Source organism: Physcomitrium patens, chromosome 20 (assembly GCF_059467195.1).
Source record: "Physcomitrium patens ecotype Gransden chromosome 20, ASM5946719v1, whole genome shotgun sequence".
In the NCBI taxonomy this organism is placed as follows: domain Eukaryota; kingdom Viridiplantae; phylum Streptophyta; class Bryopsida; order Funariales; family Funariaceae; genus Physcomitrium; species Physcomitrium patens.
Genome location: NC_143429.1, coordinates 2,522,157 through 2,548,035, shown reverse-complemented (window position 1 = coordinate 2,548,035; position 25,879 = coordinate 2,522,157). Strand labels below are relative to the sequence as shown.

The 25,879-nt window shown below is 38.4% G+C and overlaps 6 protein-coding genes and 1 long non-coding RNA gene across 29 annotated transcripts; 4 read left to right on the top strand and 3 right to left on the bottom strand.

Moving 5' to 3' along the window:
• The first annotated feature begins 5,514 nt into the window (after nt 1–5,514).
• Nucleotides 5,515–8,637, top strand: LOC112273437 (hsp70 nucleotide exchange factor FES1). 2 transcript variants are annotated; one of them, XM_024502224.3, is made up of 7 exons: nt 5,515–6,399; nt 6,735–6,826; nt 7,061–7,211; nt 7,347–7,483; nt 7,614–7,772; nt 7,919–8,140; nt 8,346–8,637. In XM_024502224.3, exons 1-7 carry the CDS (start codon nt 6,126–6,128, stop codon nt 8,583–8,585), a joined length of 1,275 nt encoding a protein of 424 aa, XP_024357992.1. In that variant the 5' UTR covers nt 5,515–6,125; the 3' UTR covers nt 8,586–8,637. The 2 variants fall into 2 exon arrangements, with proteins under 2 accessions (XP_024357992.1, XP_024357993.1); XM_024502225.3 differs by having other exon boundaries at nt 5,516–6,399; nt 7,356–7,483.
• A 537-nt stretch (nt 8,638–9,174) lies between these two features.
• On the bottom strand, nt 9,175–13,293 carry LOC112273436 (ATP-dependent DNA helicase PIF1). 3 transcript variants are annotated; one of them, XM_024502220.3, is made up of 7 exons: nt 12,191–13,293; nt 11,849–12,085; nt 11,530–11,601; nt 11,025–11,335; nt 10,289–10,876; nt 9,877–10,119; nt 9,175–9,691 (listed from the first exon to the last, which is right to left on the bottom strand). In XM_024502220.3, the coding sequence occupies exons 1-7, from the start codon at nt 12,513–12,515 to the stop codon at nt 9,470–9,472; spliced, it is 1,998 nt and encodes a 665-aa protein (XP_024357988.1). In that variant the 5' UTR covers nt 12,516–13,293; the 3' UTR covers nt 9,175–9,469. The 3 variants fall into 3 exon arrangements, with proteins under 3 accessions (XP_024357988.1, XP_024357991.1, XP_024357990.1); XM_024502223.3 differs by having other exon boundaries at nt 12,360–12,499; XM_024502222.3 differs by having other exon boundaries at nt 11,849–12,105; nt 12,191–12,422.
• Nucleotides 13,294–13,358: 65 nt separating this feature from the next.
• Nucleotides 13,359–17,466, top strand: LOC149987252 (uncharacterized). 3 transcript variants are annotated; one of them, XR_016498935.1, is made up of 3 exons: nt 13,403–13,748; nt 14,183–14,506; nt 14,661–17,466. It is a non-coding gene; the product is annotated as an uncharacterized LOC149987252 (long non-coding RNA). The 3 variants fall into 3 exon arrangements; XR_016498934.1 differs by having other exon boundaries at nt 13,359–13,785; nt 14,183–17,466; XR_016498933.1 differs by having other exon boundaries at nt 13,375–13,748; nt 14,183–17,466.
• Nucleotides 14,681–16,115, bottom strand: LOC112272961 (uncharacterized protein At1g08160). Of its 4 annotated transcripts, none has more exons than XM_024501192.3 (2): nt 15,962–16,115; nt 14,681–15,838 (listed from the first exon to the last, which is right to left on the bottom strand). In XM_024501192.3, exon 2 carries the CDS (start codon nt 15,760–15,762, stop codon nt 15,118–15,120), a length of 645 nt encoding a protein of 214 aa, XP_024356960.1. In that variant the 5' UTR covers nt 15,763–15,838; nt 15,962–16,115; the 3' UTR covers nt 14,681–15,117. The 4 variants fall into 4 exon arrangements, with proteins under 4 accessions (XP_024356960.1, XP_024356958.1, XP_024356961.1 ...); XM_024501190.3 differs by having other exon boundaries at nt 14,681–15,821; XM_024501193.3 differs by having other exon boundaries at nt 15,985–16,115.
• Nucleotides 17,467–19,166: 1,700 nt separating the features above from the next.
• LOC112273459 (large ribosomal subunit protein eL37z) lies at nt 19,167–20,835 on the top strand. Its single transcript, XM_024502281.3, has 4 exons — nt 19,167–19,203; nt 19,707–19,842; nt 20,260–20,361; nt 20,675–20,835. Exons 1-4 carry the CDS (start codon nt 19,201–19,203, stop codon nt 20,713–20,715), a joined length of 282 nt encoding a protein of 93 aa, XP_024358049.1. The 5' UTR covers nt 19,167–19,200; the 3' UTR covers nt 20,716–20,835.
• Nucleotides 20,836–20,932: 97 nt separating this feature from the next.
• Nucleotides 20,933–23,879, top strand: LOC112273457 (uncharacterized). Of its 15 annotated transcripts, none has more exons than XM_073529457.1 (8): nt 20,933–21,073; nt 21,188–21,246; nt 21,673–21,849; nt 21,938–22,090; nt 22,409–22,608; nt 22,749–22,894; nt 23,064–23,160; nt 23,285–23,879. In XM_073529457.1, the coding sequence occupies exons 3-8, from the start codon at nt 21,764–21,766 to the stop codon at nt 23,647–23,649; spliced, it is 1,047 nt and encodes a 348-aa protein (XP_073385558.1). In that variant the 5' UTR covers nt 20,933–21,073; nt 21,188–21,246; nt 21,673–21,763; the 3' UTR covers nt 23,650–23,879. The 15 variants fall into 15 exon arrangements, with proteins under 15 accessions (XP_073385558.1, XP_073385559.1, XP_073385557.1 ...); XM_073529458.1 differs by having other exon boundaries at nt 21,594–21,849; XM_073529456.1 differs by having other exon boundaries at nt 21,188–21,461.
• Nucleotides 23,880–24,278: 399 nt separating this feature from the next.
• LOC112273458 (uncharacterized) lies at nt 24,279–25,067 on the bottom strand. The gene has a single exon (XM_024502280.3). It carries the CDS (start codon nt 25,065–25,067, stop codon nt 24,279–24,281), a length of 789 nt encoding a protein of 262 aa, XP_024358048.1.
• Nucleotides 25,068–25,879: the final 812 nt, after the last annotated feature.

The following is a 25,879-nucleotide window of genomic DNA, read 5'->3' as shown; positions in this document are numbered from 1 at the left end:
ATTTTATTAATAAAAATAAAGAAAATAAGAATTGTTGATTGTGTGATTTAAAGATGTAATTCTTTTAATTTCTAAATGATAGTTTATTGTGACTTATATAAGGCATTATCATCTTTTGATAGAAGAGTAGAACATCTAAAAAGACATTGAATAGATTTTATTATTTCCTAGATATGTATCTATTGTTAAATACATATTGCAACAAAACATATTATAATAGGTTTAATAATAATTTAAGATATGTAATCACAAAATCTATATATATATATATATATATATATATATATATATATATATATATATATATATATATAAATGAATTAGCAGCTCTTTTTAGTTAAAATACTAATCTATAATACCAAAAAATTCTTTTTTGTTAATCTTATAATTAATGTGTGATATTAAATGTGTGTTTGCAAAAAAAATTAATAGAATAGAATTTTCAATTTTCATCTGATATTTGTTGAAATATGATTTATTTTAAATTAAATTAAATTAAATAATAAAAAATCAATATCATATAGGAATTTCTATATATGTTTTTTTAACTTAAACTAAATCTTTTGCATCTTTAATAAATTGTATATTTTTTAATTATTTTTACAAATATATGATGAATAAAAAAACTTTAACATATATTTTATAAAATTCTTAAAATTATAAAAATAATAATAATAATAAAAACTGGATACAATTTTGGAATATTCTAAGTTTTAATATTTTTATTTAAAATAAAATTATAAATATTTTATTAAAATGATATCTTCGTAAAATCCCACTTGAATTGAGTAAAATACATACATTTTTATCTTAGCATATGTATTACACCTTTGAATTTTTATTCTTTATAAAAAAATATGTTATTTATGTACTTATATTTTTTCATTAAAACTTAATATTAATTAAATAATACATAATTAAAATTTTAAAAAATTAAATATTTTTTATTCAATATAATATATTAAATGAAGTATTTATAAGTGTAGAAGATATCAAAAAAAATTTATATTAAAATAAAAGATTAATGATTATTGGTGGTAAAATTTTATATAAATATAATAACCTATTTATATTAATAAAGATAAATTCTTTTCTCTTTTCAAAAAATAAAATCATATTTAAAAGAAATTTTTAAATATCAAATAAAATTTCTTAGCAAATTGGACGTTTTAATTTTTATAATAATGGAATTATTTTTATATGATAGGTGTAAATTGTCTTAAATAATGATTAAATTTCTTTGTGGTGATTAAATATTTAATCATAAAATTAACACTTGATTAAAGCATTTATTTTATTTTTTATTAATATTGTATTATTTTTCTTATATTAATCCATAATTCTAGTTAAATAAGGATTACGTGCCGTACAAAAATAAAAATAAAAATATTATTTTTTAAAATTTTATATGAATATTCTTATTTTTTAAAAAAATCTTCTCTTTTTGAATCTTATGTGATATCCAATAAACAAAGATTTTTCTTTTTTATATTTAAAACTTAATTTTTGTTATAATTTTTTCTTAATATAATAACAAAAAACAACTATTAGATGTCCAATCTATTGTAAGGTTTTGATCTTCTTTCCATGATAAAAATATGATTATATAACTACTTTGTTATTTTATCATGTTAAATACTATCAAGCTATCATGACCATGCTTATGTCAAGGATATGAACCTAAAAATAACTTCAAAAGTTTTTATACTCATGTATCAAATGAATGAAAGAAAATTAATAAATGAGAAGATATTTATAAGATAGAAATGAACTTGAATGACTATTTTCAAATATAAGGAAACTAAAGAGTCTTAAATCAATACTAAAATATAAAAAATGAATAAATAAAAGTGAAGATATCCTCACTCTTGCCTCTATATATTCTAAGTACTAACAGGACCTTGTCAAAGTTTGCTAATGACCACAATACTTATAGTTTAAGTACTAAGTTTTAGATTGTTGTGAATATTACTTACTAAAATTTAAAAATTTATAGAATAAAATTGACTGACTACATAGTATATTTATAGAAGTCTAAATATTCAATCTTTTTCTAAAAAACTTCTTCTAAGTTTTTTAACAAAGATATTATTTACTTAATGTATTTTACTTACTTCTACATACTTCTATTTACTTAAGTAATATGAACATTTATTTTAAATTAAACACTTTTAGAGGAGGATTTTATTTTTAAAATATTTATGATACAAAATTAAACCATTAATAACTTTTAAATATATCTACTTTAATTTTTGTACTTGAAGTATTTTAAAATAATAAAAAATAAATAAATCAACAAACTAAGAGTTATGAAATTAATGAAAAAATAAATAAACTTTTTAAAAATTAAAGTTCTTAGAAAAAATATATTTAAAAGAAAAAAATATGGATAAAAGCATAGTATAAGATCTTCACAAGTTAATATTGTATAAGAATCCCAATACAATTTTTTATGTAAAAATACATTATTTTAAAAATTATTTTTTAACATTTTTTAACATTTTATTTTAAAAAAAATATTCTATGTTTTTCTATAATATTAGCATAATCATTCAAATTGGTATTAAGTTCTGATTTTTTTGTAATATTTTGGAATTATACTACACCAATTTCAATATCAATAATCTTCTATATCAAATTATATATTATTAGTAATTTTTTTAAAAAATAGTATAGTAATTATAGATACCATAAAATAATATTTTATGATCAAAACTACAAAAAAATAATTTTAAAATTCAATAAAAAATTCTATTGTTTAACTCAAATATTTTAAGATGATATTATGCAACTTAGCATCAATTTCTATTTTTCAAAACTATAATGTATAGTCAGATATAGACCAAGCTCTTGTAATGAAATTTAGATTTTATTTATTAATTAACAAACTACATTTTGTTTTCAATATCCTATTAAAAATCCTATTAGAAATGTATCAAATTTATTTAATATATATTCTTAATATTTTAAATATGGTAGATAAAAGCCAGTAAGTAAGATTTTAACAAAGTTAATTCAAAATATTTAGATTAATAATCTAAAAATATATACTTCAAGAATAATTTTTTTTCAAAATTAATAAATTTTTAATATTTGGATCTATTATTATTAAACTTCTTTAGGATTAGAAATATTAATTTTTTCTATTTGGAATGATATAAATATTGAATATATTCTTATCATCTTTGTGTCATCTTAATCAGTATCTTTTCATGTTGATTCAAAATAAAATGATAAAATCAAATAATTATATTATAATTAATATTTTTTTATTATAGTTTAATGTTTTTTATGAGTTTACTCATTTATATTAAGTTTGTATTACTCTAATAAGTTTTAAACCTCTATAATTAAACAGGTAAAGATGACATTATAAAATAATATTAACTTAAATAAAGATAATTTAATTCCTCTAAATTACTTTATTAGATTAAATAAAAAATAGAAGTATCAACTATTCAATTATGTTTTTTGACTATGAATCATATCTTACAATTCCTTTATTACATCCAAATTGTTAGAATTTGTTCAAGTTTATTTATTTATTTATTTATCATTAGTATTATTATTATACAAGAAGACTCAATCCTTACTAAAGCAAGTTAATCAAATTTTATTTTATTTTTAAGTTAATAGTATTTAATGCCATTAAGTTTTTTTATTCTTTATTCTTTATTTCTTTGTTTCTTTTAGCCTTCTTAAATAGATATAACTTTTATATTTTTACTTGGCATGTCTAATATTTTTATTTTTATTTGCTTTATGTCTCACAAGGGTGTTCTCTCCTAAAATAATCTTCTTCCTACTTCACATCTACCTCTATAAAACTTCATTAACATCTATTCCTTCATTTTTAGCACTTATCATCTTACATTCTAATCTACTCTTATTTTTTTTACTTATTTTGTGGTTTGCCTTCTATTAGTTTCATGGAGCATCTTAAATACTCACTATTCTTTACTTTTTTTTTTTTTCACTTATACACAAATAATTTCACAAATTTTTATAGTTTATCAAGTTAAATACCAGCTAGAATTATTTATTTTTATTACTTTTTTGTAATAAAATTTTTAAAAAAAATTACACTAAAATGTTAAATATACTTAAATATATTTAAATATTGATATGTAAAGAAATTAAACATTTAACAGTATGTAACTAAATACCTTATATATTTAAAAAAAAAAAAAAAAAAAAAAAAAAAAAAAAAAATGTTTGGATGTGTGCATCTAATTAAAGATACATCCATCTTTGTATATGTTCATCGACCTATTAGTTCATCAAAAGACAATCACTATAATTATTAGTCACATTTTGCTTCATTTAAGTGTTTTAAAGTACGAAGAGTTTTAATGTCCAAATCTTCTATTAAGAGCCATATTCTATAGGTTTTAAATGCATTGTATAATATTCATCCTAGGTAAGACACTTGATATTCTTTTGTTTCAGTTTTATTGTTATGATGTTGTTTTAAATAAGAACAATTTTTGTAACAAATAAGTTCCATCTTTTTAGACACATTTAGAATCCCATTGCTTGACTATGTTATTCACAAAGCAAAACAAGAGCCTTAATTATATATATAATACTAGTATATATATATATAACATAATATAAAATTACAATAATTTAGAAGTACTATATTTTAAAATAATAATAAAATAATGATAAATTTAATAATACAATAATAATAATAATTTATAATAATATTTAAAGTACTATTAAAATCCTTTTTGTTATAAATGCTATTTTTTAATCAAAATAACTTTAAAATATTAGTTGTCAAATTAGATGTTAAAATGGGTATTTATATTTACCAATCATTTATATTTTAAATAAAATCTAAAACATGTAAAATCACTTCTATTTATATTTGTATGCATTATATAATGGATAACTTATAAACTATTTTGTTCCAGAAGCACATAATTAAGTTCAATCTTGTAATTTTAATATATTTATTTAAAATTGAAAAGTAATACATATATTCATACATACAAACATACTTAATGGATCAATTGTTGAAACTAATGTATTGATGAAAAATATTTTTTAAAATAAAAACATTTCCTGTGGTTTCACAAAACTTAACTTTATTCTTGAGATTATTTGAATGCCCACTTCATTTAGTGTGTATATATATGTATATATATACATGTGCACATGCAGATTTGTTGCACTATTTCATTAGAGGCATCATATTCATGGAACAAGAATAAAGTGTTCTATCGAGAATGTTTATTAGATTAAACAAAAAGTTCGACATTACTTTTAATAGAAATGCAAAATTTGCCAAAAATCCTCCGAAGCAGTGTAGAATCATCCATCACGAAAAATAGCTCTGTTCACACTTATAAAAAAGCTTACCCACACCTCTGACGAAACTAGCACCGTTAACCTCCAATCACAGTCTTCCACGTCGGACTAATTGACTCATTACCGCGTCTACCTACGTGGCACCCCTCGAATCAACGGATGGGCCGCCAAAACCCCCGGTCCTCAGAGCCTCCTGTTTCTGCACATGCACCCCTGGTCTTCAGAGCTTCCGGAAGGTTCAATTTGTGTTCATTTCTTCAGCGATTTCGCGACGATACTCAAACCCAGTGTTGCATTCTCGTAGAATACCAGATGCGCTGCGAATACTGTTTCTTCCGACGTTTTTTTTTTCCTTTTTTTCTTTTTTTTTCTTTTTTTTTTTTTAAACCTTGGGGTAGTTTTGTGTGATAGTGCTGTAGTTTTGCTGAATTTGCAGGCGTTTTATGAAACTGGATCGGGTGAGGGAGGATTGAAGAAGATGTAGTTGGAGAGGCACGTCGTGATGGTCACTAGATTTTTTTCATTCTCAAAGGATTTTCTTGCTTTCCAATTGGTAAATTGATGTCGGATATGTGAGTTTGGGTTGTCGGGTGGTTTAGTTGTTTTTGCTCTTGAGAACCCTATTTGTTTGGTGGAGGTGCTGCATTGTGCAGCAGATTGTGGTGAGGCTTTTTAGGTTCCTTTTGGTGTTTTGGGGGCTCTTTTAGGTTTGGATACAAGGTAATCGCCTCCACTAGATTGCCGAATTGTGAGGTTTAAGGGTTTTTGAGGTACTAGTAGTGAGTTAGACGATCGGTAGACGCTTGAATATGGAAAGACTTGAGAGGAATGCGCGAGGGGATATGAGTTGGTCAAGATGGAAACTGGGAGTTGTGTGCCTTCTGTCGTTGATTGTGGCTATGGCTGAGCTCTCCGTTGGGGCTGAGCTGGAATCTGTCAACTTGACATCGGAGGGGATAACGTGGGCAACTACCATGGACATGGATGAGCTTGAACAACCAGACGAGAAAGTTACTCTTGTCGAGCAGCCAGACGCTGGCGAGGGATTTAATTCCATGGAGTCCATGCTTCAATGGGCCATTGGTATGCATTAAAACCCCTTCCAGTCAATTCTACCTTTATGAAATCTTTGCATTGACGTTGTTCATGAAGTTTGCAGTTGCAGTCCTAACAACTTTTTTTGTTTAGAGAAGCGATGTCGATAGCTCGCCTTTCTTTGTTTGATTGGTAGCTGCAAGTTCTTGATGAAGTCCTCGATGGACTATGATTTTCTTCTAGTTTGTGTATTGTATATTTTTTATTATTTGATATTTCTTCCTGAGTAGAATTTGCATGTCTCCGTAGCAAAATGGCCCACTGTTGCTATTTATAAGCATGTACTGATTTGGGAGCTGATGTTATTGGTTATTCGGTTATAGGTCATTCTGATCCAGAGAAGCTGAAGGTGGCGGCTAAAGATGCAAGAAAATTGTCTTCAGAGGAATTGGAAAGACGGCGTGATGATATCAAGGTCTCTACATTATCCTTACGCCGTTCACCGCACATTTTTTAGGAATTACATTTGCTCAACTATATCTTGTCATCTTGATTGCAGTCATGCTTTTTTGGGGTTTGGTCTTGGCCGCTGTTTTTTCTCATACCATGGCATTGACCCAGGTTTGGAAAGATGGTAGAATTCTTTACTGAGTGCTCTTGTCATTTTTTAGAGGGTTTTAGTATTTAAGCAGTGCGTTTGTACGTTCAGGAAATGATGGACAGATTGCGCGTACCTTCTGATGCGGAGCTAATGAAAATTGCAATCGCAGACCTTCTCAATTCGACACTGTCTATCGAAGATCGGCAGCGAGCACTTCAAGAGTTGCTCATCCTAGTTGAGCCTATCGACAATGCCCGGGGTGAGTTTGACCGACGTTGTGGTAGAAAAACCTCACGTTGGAGTAATCGCGTTTATGGTACTAGCAGTTGGCTCTATGGAAATGTAAGGTTTTACGTAAATGAAAAGAGTCAATGAATGGATTCCTTGGCTGAAGATGTTTCAGATTTGGACAAGCTTGGTGGTTTAATACTTGTCATAGCGGAGTTGGACCAAGCAGCGGAGGAGCTTCGGACAACCGCAGCTTGGATACTTGGAAAGGCTTGCCAAAACAATTTGGTCGTACAAAAGCAGGTGAACTTATGTGCTCTTGGTTTGCGCATCTTGTGGCTTCGTCTCAAAAAGATCATTGGGAGTAGAGATGCGAGACAAAGTTGACGTGTATATGTATAGTCAACTTAACATGTTGTTTTCAATGTTCCAGGTTCTGGAGTACAGAGGGCTGCCAAGGTTGATGGAGATGGTGGAATCGAGCTCTCCGGAAGAGTCTGTGAAAGCATTGTATGCTGTATCAGCTATGATACGCAATTTTCCTCTTGGGCAGCAGGAGTTTTACATGAATGGCGGTGCTGGGTTGTTGGAGGTGAAAATTTAAGTTACTCTTTAATTTTCTAGTGATAGGGCTTTTGATAACGTTTGGTTGGTTGTTTGCTTACCTGATAGATCTTTTAACACTTGTTTGGTCGTAGGCATTTGGGTCTATATGACGTGTACCTTTCGTGACTGCAGAGACTATTGGGAGGATCGGCCGTAGACATTCGGTTGCGCAGGAAGTCATTGTTTTTGGTGGCTGATTTGGCTGAGCAGAGTCATTCACTGCGTGATGAGCAGCTTGATGCCACAATGGAAGAATCGCCGCCTGTCCCTGATTCTGTGAATCTATTTAGTGAAAGACTCCTGAATTCTGTTGTGAATCTGATGGAAGCTACAGATATGGATACTCAAGAGAAGGTCAGCTCAGCTCTCAACCCTTGCTTTCAAGTTGTGTAATTCTTCGAATTGAGAGGAATTCATGCTTTGCAAACATCTGGGGGACCATAATGCATTTGCCCGCTAGTATTTCTTCAATATTTATGACACCTTTTGGATCAGTTGATCGAGATGGAGACACCTAGCAATACTCAATACTCATGACGCAACCGCTTTTGATGCGCAGGCGTTGATGGCAATCAGGAGCCTGAGCAATGTTAGTAATAGAATTCGAAAAACATTAGTTAATGTTTGCGGAGTAGAGAATACCTTGAAAAAATTGAAAAGCCAGTTGCATGAGTTGCATCAAGACGTGGACCAAGCGGATTTTGCTAGAGATTTAGAGGCTTTGCGACAAGAAGTTGCGGATACCATCTCGAATTCTAAAGAACCCTCCGAAACAGAGGGCTTGAGAGATGAATTGTAAGATGCAGATATTTTAATTTTAATTTTGATAGAACTTAATTCTTTTCATACCATCAGGGGCTTATTTTAACAGGCTCTTTCCTAGCAGTATTTGGGAGGAAGCAGTGGCTGATGTCTTCTGTGAAGCGTGTTATTAGTTATTCACTTCATCCATGACCTAGACGAATATGAAGCAAATTGAAGATGGGTACAGCATCTTCATATGATTCCGCTAGTATCAACTTCGAGACGTTGTAGAATTTTCTGCACTAGCGACAATTGTTTAGCATCTTTGGCTGGACTCCCAAGTGGTCACTTTTGTACCCGTTGAATGACTTCCGAACATTTTCTTAGTATTTAAGGACTTTTTAGACTGCAAATTCATTCATGCCCAAGCACACATTGCAGCGACCTCTTTCTTTATCTTTGCATTCTGTCTATTTTCCGAATAGATCAGCTAACTCCTGACGATGTGTCATGAGCCCTAGTCCCGCATATATTTATTATGTGGCAAAAAGCCGAATGTTCACCTACTGAAGACATTTGAGTTCATTTAACGTTCCTTCATTGAGAACCCCTTAAACTCCAACATAACAAAAAAATTGTGAAGATAATTGAAATCCTAATGTACTTTAAGTAAAGAAAAAATTATGGATCAGTAAACATTACTGTGCGAGACTCAAAGGGTGGTCTATCCCGCAAGGGACAAAGTCAACACATACACTATCAACAAGTTTTGATCTGTTCATTACTCCTTGGGCATGAGCCACACGGGGTTAACTTCACTGTCGTTGAGTGAAAGCAGAACCTTCGCGAAAAAAAAACTCTACTACCTGCAGGCAGACTAAGGTAATGTACAAAATTCCATTATGTAAAATCATCGTCGTCGTCGAGGTCCACTACTAATTACTTGTTCAGACCTTCGTAAAATTTGGATACCACAGGGCGGGTCAAAATCCTGGATGGATCGAAACCAATGAGGCGAAGGCCCTGCAGAGACTTAACCCGTGAAAGAGCCACATATACCATACCATGACCAAAAGCCTTGCAGAGATCGGTCTCCACATAGTCTAACGTCATCCCTTGGCACTTGTGTACACTGAGCGCCCAAGCCAGCATTAAGGGAATCTGAAAGCAGTCATATTGGAACCATAGGTAAGATAATTTCGTGCGAATCTGAATTCAAATTCCGAGCTTAACTAGTTAGGAACACTAACCAATGAAGATGTGAAGGTGACCATCAGGTACAGGTGAATAACGTTGTTTCAAATCAGTAACATTCGAGAATACTCCTGGAAGTTAAAACTGCTTACCTGGATTCTCTTGGCAACCTCTTTGTTGCCATCTGAGACACTCCAGCTTACAGGGCCCACTAATCTCTCAAGGCCATCACAAGCGAAGCGGACAATTGGCCACTGGTTAGTGGGGTTGATGAATTTGGCCAAGTGTACGTACTCCTCCGATGCAGGATCGTCTGGTGCAGAAAATCGAACCACTACACCTCTCGACCCATTTACAAGCCCAGCCGCGGTCTCAAGGTTCTTCAAGAGCATTACCTGCATGAGCGGAGCGAAATGACACATGCAGCTGCTTGAAAGGGAAGGAATTCATTGAAATATAGTATCCTTTGCAGTTGCTATTGACTTATACGTTAACAGTCATCCTTGGATCACCCGCTCAACTTGGCCAAAATGAGCATGTGTATGATCGAAAAATGATGGGTACCTGAGCCCCCACACACAGAGGTTGTACAGCAGCTGCTCGCACGTTGTCCAATTGCCTTTGTGCGAAGCTTGTCGAAGCATCATCTTTAGCCCTGTATATAATCATATCTCCTCCTAAGCATCTCAGATTCTGATCATTTTCACGGCGGACATCCATTTGATGAGGATACAACCTCGTCATTTCAATTCCATTATCAGCACGGTCTGGAGGACCTTGGCACTGCCTTAAGCGATGAAGAGTTGAAGGGGAACATACTCCCCGACGTATCTCATTCAGCATATTCACGAACTCCATGTCCAACTGTCGAAAAACGTGGGTTAACTCCACCTGTATGTCAAAACTTCTATTCCAACACTCGGCCTGAAACGCGAAGTATTTCAGAGGATTGCTAGGCTTGACAGGTTCCAATTGATAGAAGTCACCGGTGACAATCAACTGAAGCCCTCCCCACGGTTCAGACCCTCCCTTAATTTTACTAGCAATATATTCAAGGTTGTCAAAGAACTCCCCATCGATCATACTGATTTCATCAATAACAAGAGCCTGTGCTTTTGTCCACCGAGCCTTGACGTCTCTTCTCTTCCGGACCTTTGAGCACAAATTCCAAAACTTCGTATCAAAGAGCTTCAGAACAAATAAAATCACAGTGCAATGATGAAGACCACGAATACTTGTGAATAAGTGAGTTATGGATTTATCCGAGAGAAGGTATGCCGCGGGAATCAAAAGTGCTAACCTTGGTTAAGAGTTGCTCTTTAGTCTCAGTGTCGGATCCAATGCCAACCCCGGCAAACGAATGAAGTGTTATTCCTCCTAGAGCACAAGCTGCTAATCCAGTGGATGCAGTCACAAAGACAGCATCCTCTCCATACATTTGACGTAACACGCGTAGTGCATCCTCTATAATGAAAGATTTCCCCGTCCCAGCAGATCCAGTAATAAAGACGGACTTCTGCTGGGTAATGGCCTTTAAAACTTCCATCTGCTGTTTCGAGGGAACCACCTTACCCTTTTGTGATGCCGTATTCAAAGCATTCTGTGATTTTTCTAGAAGCCATTCAAAACATAGTCCAGAGATCAAGTCGTGCTTAGATGCATTTGACACCTAAACTGTGATTTGACTTTTAAGGTGGGTTTCTATATTTTAGTAGTACTTTGCACGTTGCTTCGTTTTCTGACAGTGGTTCATACAAAACTATTTGGAACTTATTGAAGGCTAGGAAAAGGACTCTTCAGATTACCTGGCTTCAGTAACCTCACTGACGGTTCTTGTTGCTGCCAGTGAAACCTCTTGACGTTCGACTGACTGTTGCCTGCACAATAAATGACATACTAAAATTAAAATCCAGTTTTTTAAAAATTAAATTAAATTGAAAAGAGGGAGGGGGGGGGGAGCAAATGTGTACATCTTGGGAGAACACAAGATTAAGGAAATAGAAGTTTCACAGTCTTCTATCCAAGAAGAAGTAGGAACGATAATCACGACAAGTCGTAACAGACAAAAGTCTGTTTTAAAACAAAAGATTCCGTAATCCTTGGGACAATCAAGGATGTACACACCAAGTGACTGTTGGCTGGAACGTGACACATTCGGAGAAGTCTTGTGGCTTTTGAATATTGGATAGACCTCAGGCTCAGTTGAAGGATTGGACTGATTGAAATAGGGAGAAATCCGCCTGCCGAAGCTGCAACCAGGAGCTGGTCTCTTCCGAACAGATATCCAGTCTCCTTCCATCTCCTTTGGGATATGCCTCAAGCTCTCTGTCGAGTTTAATGGGCGTGGAATCTGCTGTGGACCTGGAGAAAAATCCGCATCTCTACGATGGTTATTCATTTTGAAAGGTCCTTCAGTGTTACCATCCTGGCAATGTTTCAAATACAACATAGGGCTATAATGACTACCTCGACCTTCGACCTGAAATTTCACTCCATTTTGAAACTGCGGTCCAAGGCTTGTGGAATAGTTGTTGCATTCCTGACTGGGAAGTCGACATGGATCAGGATTTCCGTGCAGCAGATTAGGACTGGCCTGTTCTGGCAAAGACGTGTGGATGCCACTACGAGAGGGTACCTGCGCTTGTTGGAGCTTCCTAGCTTGCAACCGAGCCAGCGCCAACTCCTTCTGCTGAAGCATGCGAGCCTTTTGTGCTTCTGAGAGGTCGCGTTGTCTTTGCGAGCATGACCCCGTTCCAACATCGTCATCGTTGAGTGCGAAGACATCCACCATAGTTACACCGATCAAACGCACAAGGCTGTAATGGACCTCCCCAACAAGGTGGCAAGAACTTCCGCAGTCCTAATATACTCCTGCCTTTTAATTCGTAGAGAAAACTCTGCGTGTCCACTTGCCAAACGACACTCTGAATCAACTGAAATAATTATTCCATCTCGCTGCAAAATTTGAGCCACTTCTACAGCACTCCGTATGCCTTAAACCAGTTATCGAGTGATCAAATCCCTTGCAGGAAACGCACCATCATCGACTCCATTGTGCGAGTGCACATGGATAATCACATTTCCATCCCACGAATACGCGGTCAGAAACCCCAAGTGTAGGTCAGAATTCTGGCGTAACCAAAATCAAAACGACCAATTACAATATCACTTCGAAATGTCCAGTACTTTTCGTGGTCCAATTCACGACTCAATACCAACTCACTTTTCATCTGCCCGTTCTAATATAATAAAACTCTCAAAAGCAACGTGAACTCCACACTGATCGAAGTTGACCTGCAACTAACTCAACTCAAAGGAAGTTAAGTCTCTTCAGCTCTCAGAAACTAAACCTGGCACCTCCTGGACATGATTACCACACGGTGTAGCTCGAAGATTAAGCTCCAGGAAACCCTAATCACGGGAATTGGGATCGAGAAAAATGCGAAGAATGACGAAGTAAGAATTGGAGAGCGGAGGAGGAAGACCCGCCCTCTTCGAAGGCGCGTTCCCTTGGCGGGAACTCAGGAGAGTCGCCCAACGGATCAAATCTATATTGTTGTAGCTGGTGAACCGCCATCACTGTACATGCCATGTAAGCATATCCTTTCTGTCCACATCACTTTGTGGATGTTTTTAGTATGTGGACATATGGGTGGGATTAAAATGTTCTATAAATAACTTTGAAAAAAATATTTGATATCTAAAACAGCACAGGGAGGGACAAATACAGGGAATAAACTGGGGAGACAAAATGGCCTTCTGATAAGCTGCATGCCTCATTGTTTTTATCAAAAAAGTGAACAAAAACTGTTCACAAGGATGATTAACGTTGATTGTATCAAAAGATAACATTGAAATGCATGATAATAATGCAAGCTCAAAGCACAATCATGCAATGAGTTGATGATTATGCTGTTGGTGTTGATTATGGTGCTTGCACAACCATATGATTTGCACTACCATATGACCATGATTATGAGTGTTGTTCAGGGAGTGGCAACTGTGTAATACATTGCTCAGTATTGTGAGTATAGAAAGGCCATCTCCTCAGTTAATTCAGTGTATTTGACCCCATCAACTGTTTTATATAACAAACACACACACACACACACACATATATATATATATATATATATAAGTAAGATAATAATAATAATAATAAGAGTCTGTTATATATTTTAGAGAATCATTTAATAATAATTTCTAGTCTTCAAACATCTGTCTACTACCAATATCACTTTGCAAAGTGATATTTGCAAACAAAACATCATTGAATTTCTTTACTTTATACATACTAATGGACTGACGTCAATTTTTCATTGCAAATAATAAACATTAATTGATTGTGTTCAATACTATAATTTTTTTCTAAATTGATCAATATATTATCTTGATAATATTCCAAATACAATGTAAACTATTCAATTCCAAACTTAACAAAACAATTTCTTTTCGTAGAAGCAAAGCAAGGACCCGAGTGAGTTCACCACCAAAGAAGTTCCACAACAAAGTAAAAAATCTACCACATGCTCTAGTCATTTGCCATCGATTAGGGTTTGAGCGGCACAGCTCAGGATTCACAGTTTGGACATGACAATTTGAAGAAGGAGAAGCTAACGAAACATAAGGAACATGGAAATATACACATCCTCGAGACGAACCAATGCTTCCGGGGATTCGGAGAGAGTGGGACCGCGAATGAATTTCCTCCTCCCGAGAAGAAATAATGTCGTTGAACCACATCACTGCGGCGCCCTTTGCGGCATCCACGCCAACTCACAAGTATATTTTTATTATTATTATGATTGACTGATTGATTCCGTTTGTTAGGGTTCACAACTCCAGCAGCAGATTAGAATTTATTTTGCACTTTCCGTTTCGTCGTCACTTTTTCTAGTGATGCTTTTGAAAGGGTCCACGCTTTTGCTCATCGCAGGAACCGATACGAGAATGTGGTAGGTGTACAAATAAGATTTTTCACACTGTTGGGTGTCGAGCGTTTTTACAAGATTGCAGACACAATCACATTGCGCAGGCCACGATGGACAACCCACGGTTTGATCCTAAGTTCCACCAATAACAACTTCTATTTTGGCTTAATCAACTAGCATTTAACTCGATCGACAGCCAGCCCAGTAGCAGAATCCTTCCCAAAACGACGACGACGTCATCTGGCTCTGGAATCCGATCGTTACAACACTGCAAACCTTCATAAAATGTGTTGATGGACGTTTCAGCAACTGTACAGAATTTTCACAGCTATGGTGTCTACTGACGCGAGGTGAACGAAGAGCAATAGAGAGGGATGCTGTACATGATTCGGCAGTTTGATTCTCTAAAGCTGATCTCCAAATTGGTATTGCACGGCAAGAAATTAAGATCTATGAGAAACACTAATCCGAGCATTTCGACCGCACAAATACTCCGGGGTTGCTTCCTGACGGAGGAATGACAGTCACCTGGCAAAGAGTGTGGAGCCACATCCAAAAGGAAGTGTAACCACCGATATGCGCTCGCGCCCTAATGTCAATCTTAACTTGCACGTTGACGGAGCCGCTCGCGATGTCGGCCTTCAATGTGTTGCCGACGATGTTATTAACCTGACCATTTGTGTAGGCAGAAGAGGTGGTCACTTGGAATACGTATGAGCCCTTTTCGCCGAGGATGAACCCGGGGACGCTGCTGTGGCCGATGTCTGTGCCGAGGTACGTGGTGAGAACGTTGAATTTCTGATACTCCATGACGACCTTGCCGTTGGGGTTGCGTGCTTGCACCCCGTAGGTGAATTCTGCAGTGACAGTTGACGTGGAAGTGGGACTGGATGTGGTGCCGCTAACGGCCAGGGCAGGAACTCTGGCGGAGACGATGTCGTAGTGCGTGGTGCGTGGACGCAGGACTAAATAGGTGATGAGCGTCGCGACGCCGAGGAGGACGATGAGGACCACCAGGATCGTGCACAGTCCGACGCAAAGTCTTCTGGTGCGGTGATGCCTGTGGTGTATTTCCTCGTGTCGGTGTTCCGGACGATTCCACCCCATCCTGAAGGGCTCAAGACGTCTGTCCACAAATCTCCAATTCTAGACCTCGGAATACCCACCTGGAAGCAAGAATGCTCTGCGAAGCTTAGAGCTCAATGAGTAAGCTAGAAATGCTTCTGCTATGGACAACTTTCATACAGACAATAGAGTCTATGGGCTTGAGGGCGTGGCGTAGGACATGGTTCAAACAAGCACGTACCGACAGATATGCTGCACGCTCACCTTCGCATGAAACTCAAGGACGCAAAGCTGCACTCAAGCTCCCTCTGTCTGAGAGCTGCCTCGTGAAAGAACCAGAGGATGGGAAATCGTTTGCCGGAACACTAAAAATTCTAAGCAGTTGAAAAACGGGGGAGAACTGCACATGTGAAGTGAGAGCAAGAGGTGTGGAAATGGAAAAGGCAGCTCTCCGAATGGAGAGACCCGCGTTGATCGTCGTGGCCCACCCGAAGATCCTATGGGTAAAGCAGCAAAAGCTATTACCACCCCCAGCGACTCAACGAACTATTCACGAAGTCGCATCCCGGAGCTCAACCCAGAACTAGTCAAATCGTCATGGCAAAATGAGGTCAATCAACACTGTAGGTCATAGGTATGTGAGCAGTATACGGAGTTCGTGTGATCAGGATATTAGATAGTTTCCATAACGTTCTTTCCTGCCGTACGCCAAGAGATAGATGCGAAACGTGGGAACTATGGGCACAGCATCTTTTGAAGCTGGGTGGCGGCCAGCCCTGGTTGTGGATGCCTCGGATACTTTCAACGCCCGTCGATTCACGCCCTCGAAGCTCTAACCAATGGCGAAGAATCCAACTGTCTGTACCTACATCTGCCTGATTATTTTACACAGACGTACTGTACTAAAATAAGTTGAGATATTGAATATACAGTATACAAAGAGCTTCGGAACACATGTTAGCATCACGTTACCACTGTAGAGCATGAAAATGAATGAATAACGTTATGAAGAAATACCGATGATCTTCACGTACAAATTGGCGCGGACACCCCGACAGACAATTCTGTCGAAATGATAGCATCGTGAATGTATACACGGATCAAGGATAGGGGGTTCGTGTACAAGTCTGGAATAATTGAGAAGTAGGCGGTTATATGTGACGAGCTGACTATCTCTACATCGAAAGGCTGAGAGGATGGTGTTAAAATTTGTGGGGCTGGGCACAATCCGCATTGCTGGGTCAGTGCATGTTTTGTACAAAACTTTTAAGGTCAATTACGAAGATGACTCTGAAATGTAACCTTTATTACAGACGCAAACATTGACTGCACTATGTCCTTGCTTTAAGTAGTTGGTATATTTTCCATCAACATTATCAGACGAAGAATGAAAGGTAGTAAGATTCTGTAAACCGACCGTACTTAGAGTAACCATGATGGATTCTATGGAATTCATTGGGTAAATTGAATTGGGTAGGCGTAGGTCCTCCGAGATTAGGGTTTCCATGTACTTTCGAAGTGCATTATATCTTAGGCTTTGTCCTCTTGAACATTCTTATGGCAGAGGCGAATCTGTTGAGGAAGTAGCTGCCATCATTGGAAACAAGAAAGTATGTTGTTATTATCTTGCTCTCTTGAGATAACATGTGTGCCTGAGTCTGCCCGAAGAAAATTACATCTTTCTCTATCCAGCAGACTTTGGCAGAATGGTTAATCTTCGGAGCCTCATGATGATCTGTGAAACATGAGAGGCTTGAAAAACCTCTCCTCACACCCAACTTAAGCCCCACTCTCAACTAGAACTCTGAGAAAAAATAATTTACAGCGGGGTCTGGAGTCGGCACCCACTCTCGGATGCTAACTAATTCACCCACCGAGATCCCTGTACGCATCCTCCAGTATGCACATGAAACATGTGGTCCGACGAGCATTGCTTCAAGGATAGAGCAGCGACGCTGAGTCAGGGAGAATGCGAGCGATAGAAGAAACGCATTAGACACTAGACTGAAAAGCATGAAAAATGTCCCAGTAGACAGGTCAACACACGCTCATGGATGGAGCAGGCATTGGTTTGAGGCTGGGGTCTAATGTAATCTTAGCTTCAGCCGACACCCACTCCGTTAAATGAGACAAAGTGGCAACGCCTCGCAGCCAAAGCACTCACTGTAACAACAAAGGAGCTCGAAGTACCAATTCTAACAGACACAAAGAAATGCGTGGATAGCCCTAATGCAGGGAATGGAAGTCACAGATCTGCACTAGAACATGCACAACACGAGAATAATAAACGGCGCCGCGCATCGGGACTCGAAGTGCAACGATACTGTCTTCGACTACGGGAGTTGCTTCTCTTATATTTCTCGAAATTGCGAATTAGGGTTCCAGATTGTCAACATTCGAAGGGCCGGGCCGGGTCAGTCCAGGTCGACGTCCCAAAATCCCCGCCCGTCCAACTTGGATGTCTCTCGTATTCTAACGAGTAATTGTTTCATTCGTCGATCAAGTGGGAAATCTGGATCTAACGCTTATTGAAACTCGCATGCAATGTTTAAGGAACAAACAAGCGACTAGCATTTCAGTTAGGGGATGTGCCTGCACTAACGACTTTTTTATAGGGAATGTATTTGACAAGTTATTTTTCACAGTGAGAAAGAAAAAAATAATAATTATTACCCAATGATGCAGTTCTGAGAATTTGAAATATTAGTCCTGCCCTGACTAAAGGATTTTGATAATGCTTAAACAGTAACATCAACTTCATATTCATATTAATCATTTTCCTTGTCAAATCTATAACTTATTATTTGAAATGATTAATTTCACGTTTAATCAATTCAAACACACTCATTCCTTCAGTGGTTATTATAATGATGACGATGATGATTATTATTATGTAATTGAATGTCTTTAAAAACAGCAATACCAAAAATGTATCTATGACATGTATATGTATGTACACATATGTATATGCATATGTCATAGATACATGTATATAAATACATACATGTAGTTATTGAGAAATATATTCGAAATTTGAATGCTATTCTTTGTTGTTATTAAAGGTTGTTTAAATCTATTTCACCTTGAGATTACATTTATATTTGAAACATGTTGCTAATGTTACAAATCTTATGTGTTAAAACAGGTACGTTCAAAACTTTTAAAAATAATGATATCATGATTATCTTTCTTGTACACGTATTACAAATCGTCGAGTTAAGATATCATTTAAAAAGAAATCAGGGTTTCTGGATTAATGAATATCGGCATTCATAGTTCAGGATGATAAATGTCCTTGGATTTCGGCGAGCTTTCATACTCTAGAGGTGGGTTCATTGAGAACCGCATCGGGAACCACATCGGGTACCTCATCGGGAACCAGTTTGTTGTCAACGTCGGAGGGCATAAACCCTAGACCTTCACATTCTGACGTCCTTTCCCAAAGTAGCTCTCGCATTGTTCTCACAGCCGCCTTCCAACATGGTGCGTTTCCTTGCTTTCTGGCATTCTTGTTGTATTGCGGCATTTGTGTTCTTTCGTTTGTTGCTTCTCGCACCTGGTCCCGTTGTGAATTGCGATTTTCCCATGAAACCCTAATGGGTGAGTTGTTGTTGTCGTCGTCATCCTCCTTAGGGTAGACATGTTACATAGTTCACGCATTGGTATGTTGTTGAGGGATGTTTATTTTCGCGATCAGAGAGCATTGATTCTAGGATCAGATTCTCGTTTAGATTCTCGCATGGAAGTCACGCCACCAGATCTTGGTTGTGGATATCGAGGTGTGATTGAGTTTTGCACTTTGGTTCACAGGCGTGGGGCAGTGTGTGTAGGATCGTGTACGGTGAGGAATCCTATAGACTGGAGTATAAAATTTCTTTGAGGTGTGAGCTGATTGTGTAAAAGAAAAGGTGGTGCGCTGAGACTGGTTTCTATGAAGATGCGTTGGGAAGAGAAAATTGAGTTCGGTCGTTTGTGTGAACGTGCAGACGAAGGGAACGGGTAGTTTCGGTAAGCGCCGAAACAAATCGCACACACTTTGTCGGCGATGTGGGCGTCGGAGCTTTCACATTCAGAAGAGCCGGTGCTCAGCATGTGCCTACCCCGCTGCAAGAGTCCGAAGCTGTATGTGAACCACTCTATTTGTCGTATTTTTTTGTTTCAAGTTACTCACATTTTTGTTACCAGAAATCATCTCGGAATACGTCGTCTCAAGATGTACGAGAAATCGGTGCAGCGAATCTGTGGCCCAATAGTATTTAACTGCTAGCCCTCTGGTCCGCTGGAAAAGTTCTGTAATGCGACATCAATATAACTTAGAACCCATATTCTTCTCCGCAATTTAGTGTGTTTGAAATATCGATGAAAGTTATAGGGATTTAGATGGATTCTCGATTTTTTACTCTCAAGATGCAACCGATTCTTATAACATAACGGTCAGAGGATGGAGGGTCTCATGTTGAGCCGACATCTTCCTTAGCACTGGTCATACAATGGTATTTTCTCGTATATTACACACATCTGACTCCAAAGATGCTTCAGATAACTGGAGCGTGAAGGCTATTAGGAGAAAGACAACTGGAACGGGACGCATGCGTCACCTTCGCCATCTTCCCCGCAGGTTCTCTAACAATTTCAGAGAGGGTACGTACTCTTCAACGCACTCATTTTCTTTACTACCCCTGAATCAGTAATGCTCTCGTACTTGCTGCGTTTTACCCGATGTCTTGTTTCTCATCATCAGATATTGAAAAATAATTCTCGACATGAATGATAGTTTTTGCTGGGGATGCTTTCTTCACATCTTTGCAACTTCTTTGGTTACTTCATGTTCTTCACATCTTTGCAACTTCAGTGGCTTTATATGTTCTCATTTGCTATTGAGTTCTGCCTCAGGGCGGGTTCTCATTTGAATGCCAAATATGCCACGTGTTCTAACCTCCGCCAAACGGTACAGGAACCCAGGCCGCTCCCAAGAAGGCGCCCGCTTCATCCTAGATCGAAAATAGAGTCCTACAGTGCAGTACTTCGTGTGGGACGTGCACTTGTGTGGTTCCTTCATTGTCTATTCTGGGATGAGCTTTTTGAGAAAGTGAATGACGGTCCATTATTTTATTATCTGAGAATCATCGTATCTTGTATGTGTCAAAATAATGCGTGCTTTATTTCCCTCTTGGAAAGTTTCTGTCGTTGCCATTTCTCTTGTGTCCTGTGACTCGAATAGATTGATGTTAATCAGGCACTGAAGCGGCCCTACTTGTCCACATTAATACTCCTAGTTATGGGGGTAACGCACTCCGTAGCCTTGTGAAGACCGATGCATGGTTGAAGGAAGTTTGGATATGAATTTGAATAGGTAAACCTCATTTGTTTTTAGTGTTGACAGTTCGTAGTTAGTGGACGTCCCGAGAAGAAGGGATGAAAGTGTCGTTTCGTACCTCAGTAGTAAAGACCCTGATTTCCTGTGCAGTTTTGTTTAACTGAGTCGTGGAAGGCGCGTGGAGTTTGGAATATGACGTAATTCTTGAAGTATATGATGGCCTTCTTGCAACCCTCTTCTTAACACTTATTTGTACTAGATGGTTGAGTAGCACTGACGCAGGAACAGAATGTGGTTCTATTGAAGTGGTAGATGTATGTCTGTAATGGAATTTTGTTCAGGTTGTTTTTATTCCTCAGGCCCCGGTCACAATCTCACCACAAGCGTTCATTCAGAGGCGAATTACATTTAATGGTTTGATTGGGTATATGGACATGCTTCCCTTTGGAGCCAGATTAGTGCGTTATTCTTGGATTAAACGTCGATTTCGCAATTGTCTATGTGATGGAGTTTTAAAAGTCGTCGTGACTTGTTTCGTTGGTCGAGATTCATGCAGATGCGTCTTGGAATGTCAACTGCTGTGGAATGAACGCAGTAGCTGAGATGTTTTTCATTTTTCTCTGAGCATGTGCAAGTGATTGGACTGAGAGGCCCCGATTGAGGCGTAGGACATTTTTCTGAGTTTCTTCGTAGTTGAGACGAGTGCGAGAGCAGAAATCGGAAGATATGGAGTCAGGGGCGACTTCCAGGCCTGGTAATAGGCCACGCATGTTCATGTGCTACCTTTGTGGCCGCGAATATGGCACCAAGAGGTCATCATTCTCACGCATTTGATGTAAAGCTAAAGAATTCTACAAAAACGTTTAGAAAGCAAACCCTAACGTGTATGACGCATCGCAGTTTGCCAATCCACATTCCACAATGCCAAAAGAAGTGGCTACTGGAAGAGGAGAACAAGCCCAAGAATCATCGGCGCCCTTTGCCACCTCAACCTAATCTCGAGAAAGCCATCAGCAATGGTGATGCCCAAGCTTTCGATGTCTTCAACAGCGAGTATTTTCTCTATCGTACTCCAACCACTACATATTACAACTTTCCTAAGAGCTTCAAGGTAACTAGACAGGATTTCTCAACAATTTTGCCGAACAAGGTCAGAGTTGCGTGACGGCATTTGGGGTCTTAACAACAATTCAGGCGAGGTGGTTGGACTTGGGGACGATGTTTCTCTTCCTTGAGGAACACCACATCAGGAGTCTACGAAGTTAATATTCCGTCAACCGAATGAACATTGGGTTGAAACCTTTTGCTCTTATATATGAAATAATGAACTCTGATACATCTTTGACATGAGGCTCGAAAATGCAAATGCAGGGCATTAGAAGCATTTGAGCAAACTTTGCAGCAGTGTCATCACTGCCAGCGGCGGTTCCTTCCCAAACCCTATTTGCACCACCAGAAAGGCTGTACAGCAGTAAATCCTGCGAAGCCTGCTGGGACTGGACTAATTCCTATTTCTCTCACTAACAGGCTGGTTCCGGGCGCAATAGCTGGATCTATGCATGGCAATGCAAGTGGGTATTGTTCTTTTTACCGTCGTCTCCATTGCTAGCTTAGAAAATACGATAATAAGTATGAATACCGTCTGCACGTTCTCGTGAGTTAAATAATCACCATCATTTTCTCTGAGCGAGTAATTGGGGTGAACATGCAGGAACTCATGTGCCACTTCGTCTCTGTAAACCTGCAGAGAAGTCCAAGCTTGCAAATTCTGTGAAAATGTCGAGGCCGGTATCCGCAAGGCCGGTGTGGACTGGCGCTGGTGGAGATGATCCATCTTTGTTTGATGTCAGGGATCCCGTAAGACCTGCAGGTTCCTTAAATTCAATTGAAAGAGTCAATTAGACAAACCTTTACATCTGCCGAAAACTTAAATCATTCGATGAATTGAGTTTGTGTCATAAATTTCAAGTCAACGAGGAGATTGCGAAGACAGCTGAAGGTAGCATTGATTGATTTTTTGCTGCAGGGACAGAGCTCCAACTGGAATAATAACCTTTGTAACGAAACTGAGAATTGTAGAAAGCTGACGAATCCCAGACCCTTCTCAGTCCACAAAGGAAATGGTTGTACGTAACTCTTGAATTCTACTGTTACGAAAAGATTTGGAAGGCCTACATTTATCGCGACTACTGAGTATTTGTTCAAGTCTACGTTGAATTGACCTCGTTAATTCTTTTGCTGAATCAGAGGAACTGAAGTTGTCGGTGGCGTTGGCAGATGACGACAAATCGCAGCTGGCGGATACGTTTGAAAACCTGTGGCAAGCCCACAGCAGGGCAGACAATCTGCGTCTTCCACGGCGAAGGAGCGGTGGCGCCCAGGAGTGGTGCTCGCAGGGGGAGACCAACACGAGCTTGTCTTCGAGACGAGATGCTAATCCACGGCCTAAGAGTGCTCTCTCCTCGCAAAACAGACGGCCTCTGAGCGCCACCTGCCATGACTTCCAAGGTCATCTGTTACGAGATTCAAGGCAAGCAGAGTGCAATGAAAACTGCACACTACCGGAAAGTAAGTGTACAGGAGAGAGTAGAGAACAGCGTTGCCATCTCTAGAATTACCTTTTGACGTGAAGAGAAAGAAGACATTTGTTGATACTTGGTGGTTTAGAAGAATAGCGGACAGACTACACTGGTAATCGATTTTTGTTTTCTACTGTTGAACTTGCAGCTAGGTGGCTCCCATTCCGGATGCCAATTTGTATACAAGTTGCACACCTTCGTCCCTAAAAAGAGACACTCCACAGTTAACATCGAATAGTTCGTTATTGGGCACTAAGAACAAATTTGTCGCGGCAAGGAATGCTCCTGGGTCTTGTCCAAGAGTTGATGATTTCTACGTCTGTGTGTTGCCTCTACATGATCCCGCGCAGTATCATCTAAGAAATCATCTGTTCTGTAAAAATCAACCGGATTTGGACAACGATGAGTGCATGAAAAGAATGCACTCCAATTAAGTGTTCTCGTTGAATGCTGACCTGTCCGTCAGAAGATCATAGACTCACAGCCAATTGCAAGGCAGTGGTTCATCATGCAAAACGAATGAGTGAACCAAAGCACGAGTTGGTTAAAAAACGTCTCCAGCCAGAAATCAACCTAATTCAAAGCGGATTCGGACCTGGGTAGTTGGGAAAACCCAGTTTGAGCAAAAACTGTATTAACAATTGCATTATATTAACACTATATTAACAATTGTCCTCCTCGGGAGGATCGCGAGTACATAGGTCATCCACTTTCAGAGAAGTTCTACACCGGTGGTAAATGGTGTGAAGCTTCTTTACGTCCACTGTCCAAATCACACGATTTTTGTCACCCGGAAGGAGGTTGGTCGATGCACAAACGGCCAGCTCCTTGCGCACGCTACCATGCAACTCAATTGCGCCCAGCTCACTGGCGATGTGCGCCGCATTCTCCTCCGTGATCCCAGCACCGGGCAGAATTAGAACGTTCGACCCTGCCTCCTGCATCAACGCGCCCAGAAGAAGCAGCCCCTCCACCGCCGTCGGCTGCTGCCCCGACGTCAAAACGCGCGACACGTCCCCCAGATACTGCACCATCTTGATCGCTTCCAAGGGTGCGCGCACGCAATCGAAGGCGCGGTGGAAGGTGACCGAGAGATTGTAGCGACGGCACTCGTCCAGCAGGACACGCATCACTTTCATGTCGATCTCGTGCGTCTCGGTCAGCACCCCGATCGCTACTCCTTGTAACCCTAATTCCCCCACCGCCCCGATGTCGGCAACCATGATCTCCACCTCCAGTTCCGAGTACACGAAGTCCCCAGCTCGCGGCCGAATGAGTACATGGACGGGAACCTGAATTCGCTTCCTCACGAGCTTCATCAATCCGTAGCTCGGCGTTAACCCACCCACATCCAGATTGCTGCAGAGCTCGATTCGGCCTGCGCCTCCTCTCTGCGCTTCCAAGGCCCCGTGAAGCGAATCCACGCACACCTCGAACAAAAAACCCACCATTGTCCGCAGCAACTGGTCCAATCTTCAGCTTTTCTGATCGAACCCACCGTCGTGGGTCTACTTGCGGTGGCTATAGCGTCCCACTCCGTTGCTCAATCGACTCGTGCAATGCTGCTAGGTCGGCAAGCATCTGCGGAATCGATCTGCGTGTGCCGACGAGTCGGCGCCGTGCGCCTCGGTTGTTGGTGTGGATTAGCAAACTCTATTCTATGGAACTGTGTAAATCACTAAGTATTATTATTATTGACTCAATGATGAGGTATACCCAATGCGAATTCTGTCAAGCAAATTCTGTTAAGATTTTACAATTGAATTTGGATAGCCAACTCTTTGGAACAAGTTTGCAAATTCTTAGGTCTAACCAACCATTATTGAATAATTTAGGATGATTGTGGACCAAATCACCATGTTTAACTAAACACATGCTTTTCTTATTATTCACAAAAGGACATGATGAATATCCAACACATCTATGGGGTGCATTATATTTATATTCGTTTTTATTCTACAAGTAGATAGATTAGAAGTGATAATACATTATTGGTTGTTTATTTGTGACATATTCAATATTGTGAATTTCAACATCCTTTCCTAAGAGGATTCTGCAGTTGCAAGAAAAAAGTCAACAACATTTACTTATATTTATAAAACATAACATTAATCCTTGTAATTTGTATCTACCTTGTACCCACTTTGTAATTTGCATACACCTTGAACTTTGCACCCATCCAAGTAACAAATTTAGGTTGAACAATTAAAACCAGTATGGTTGAAGTGTTCTTAAACCTTCTAAGCTACCACTAAGTACACAA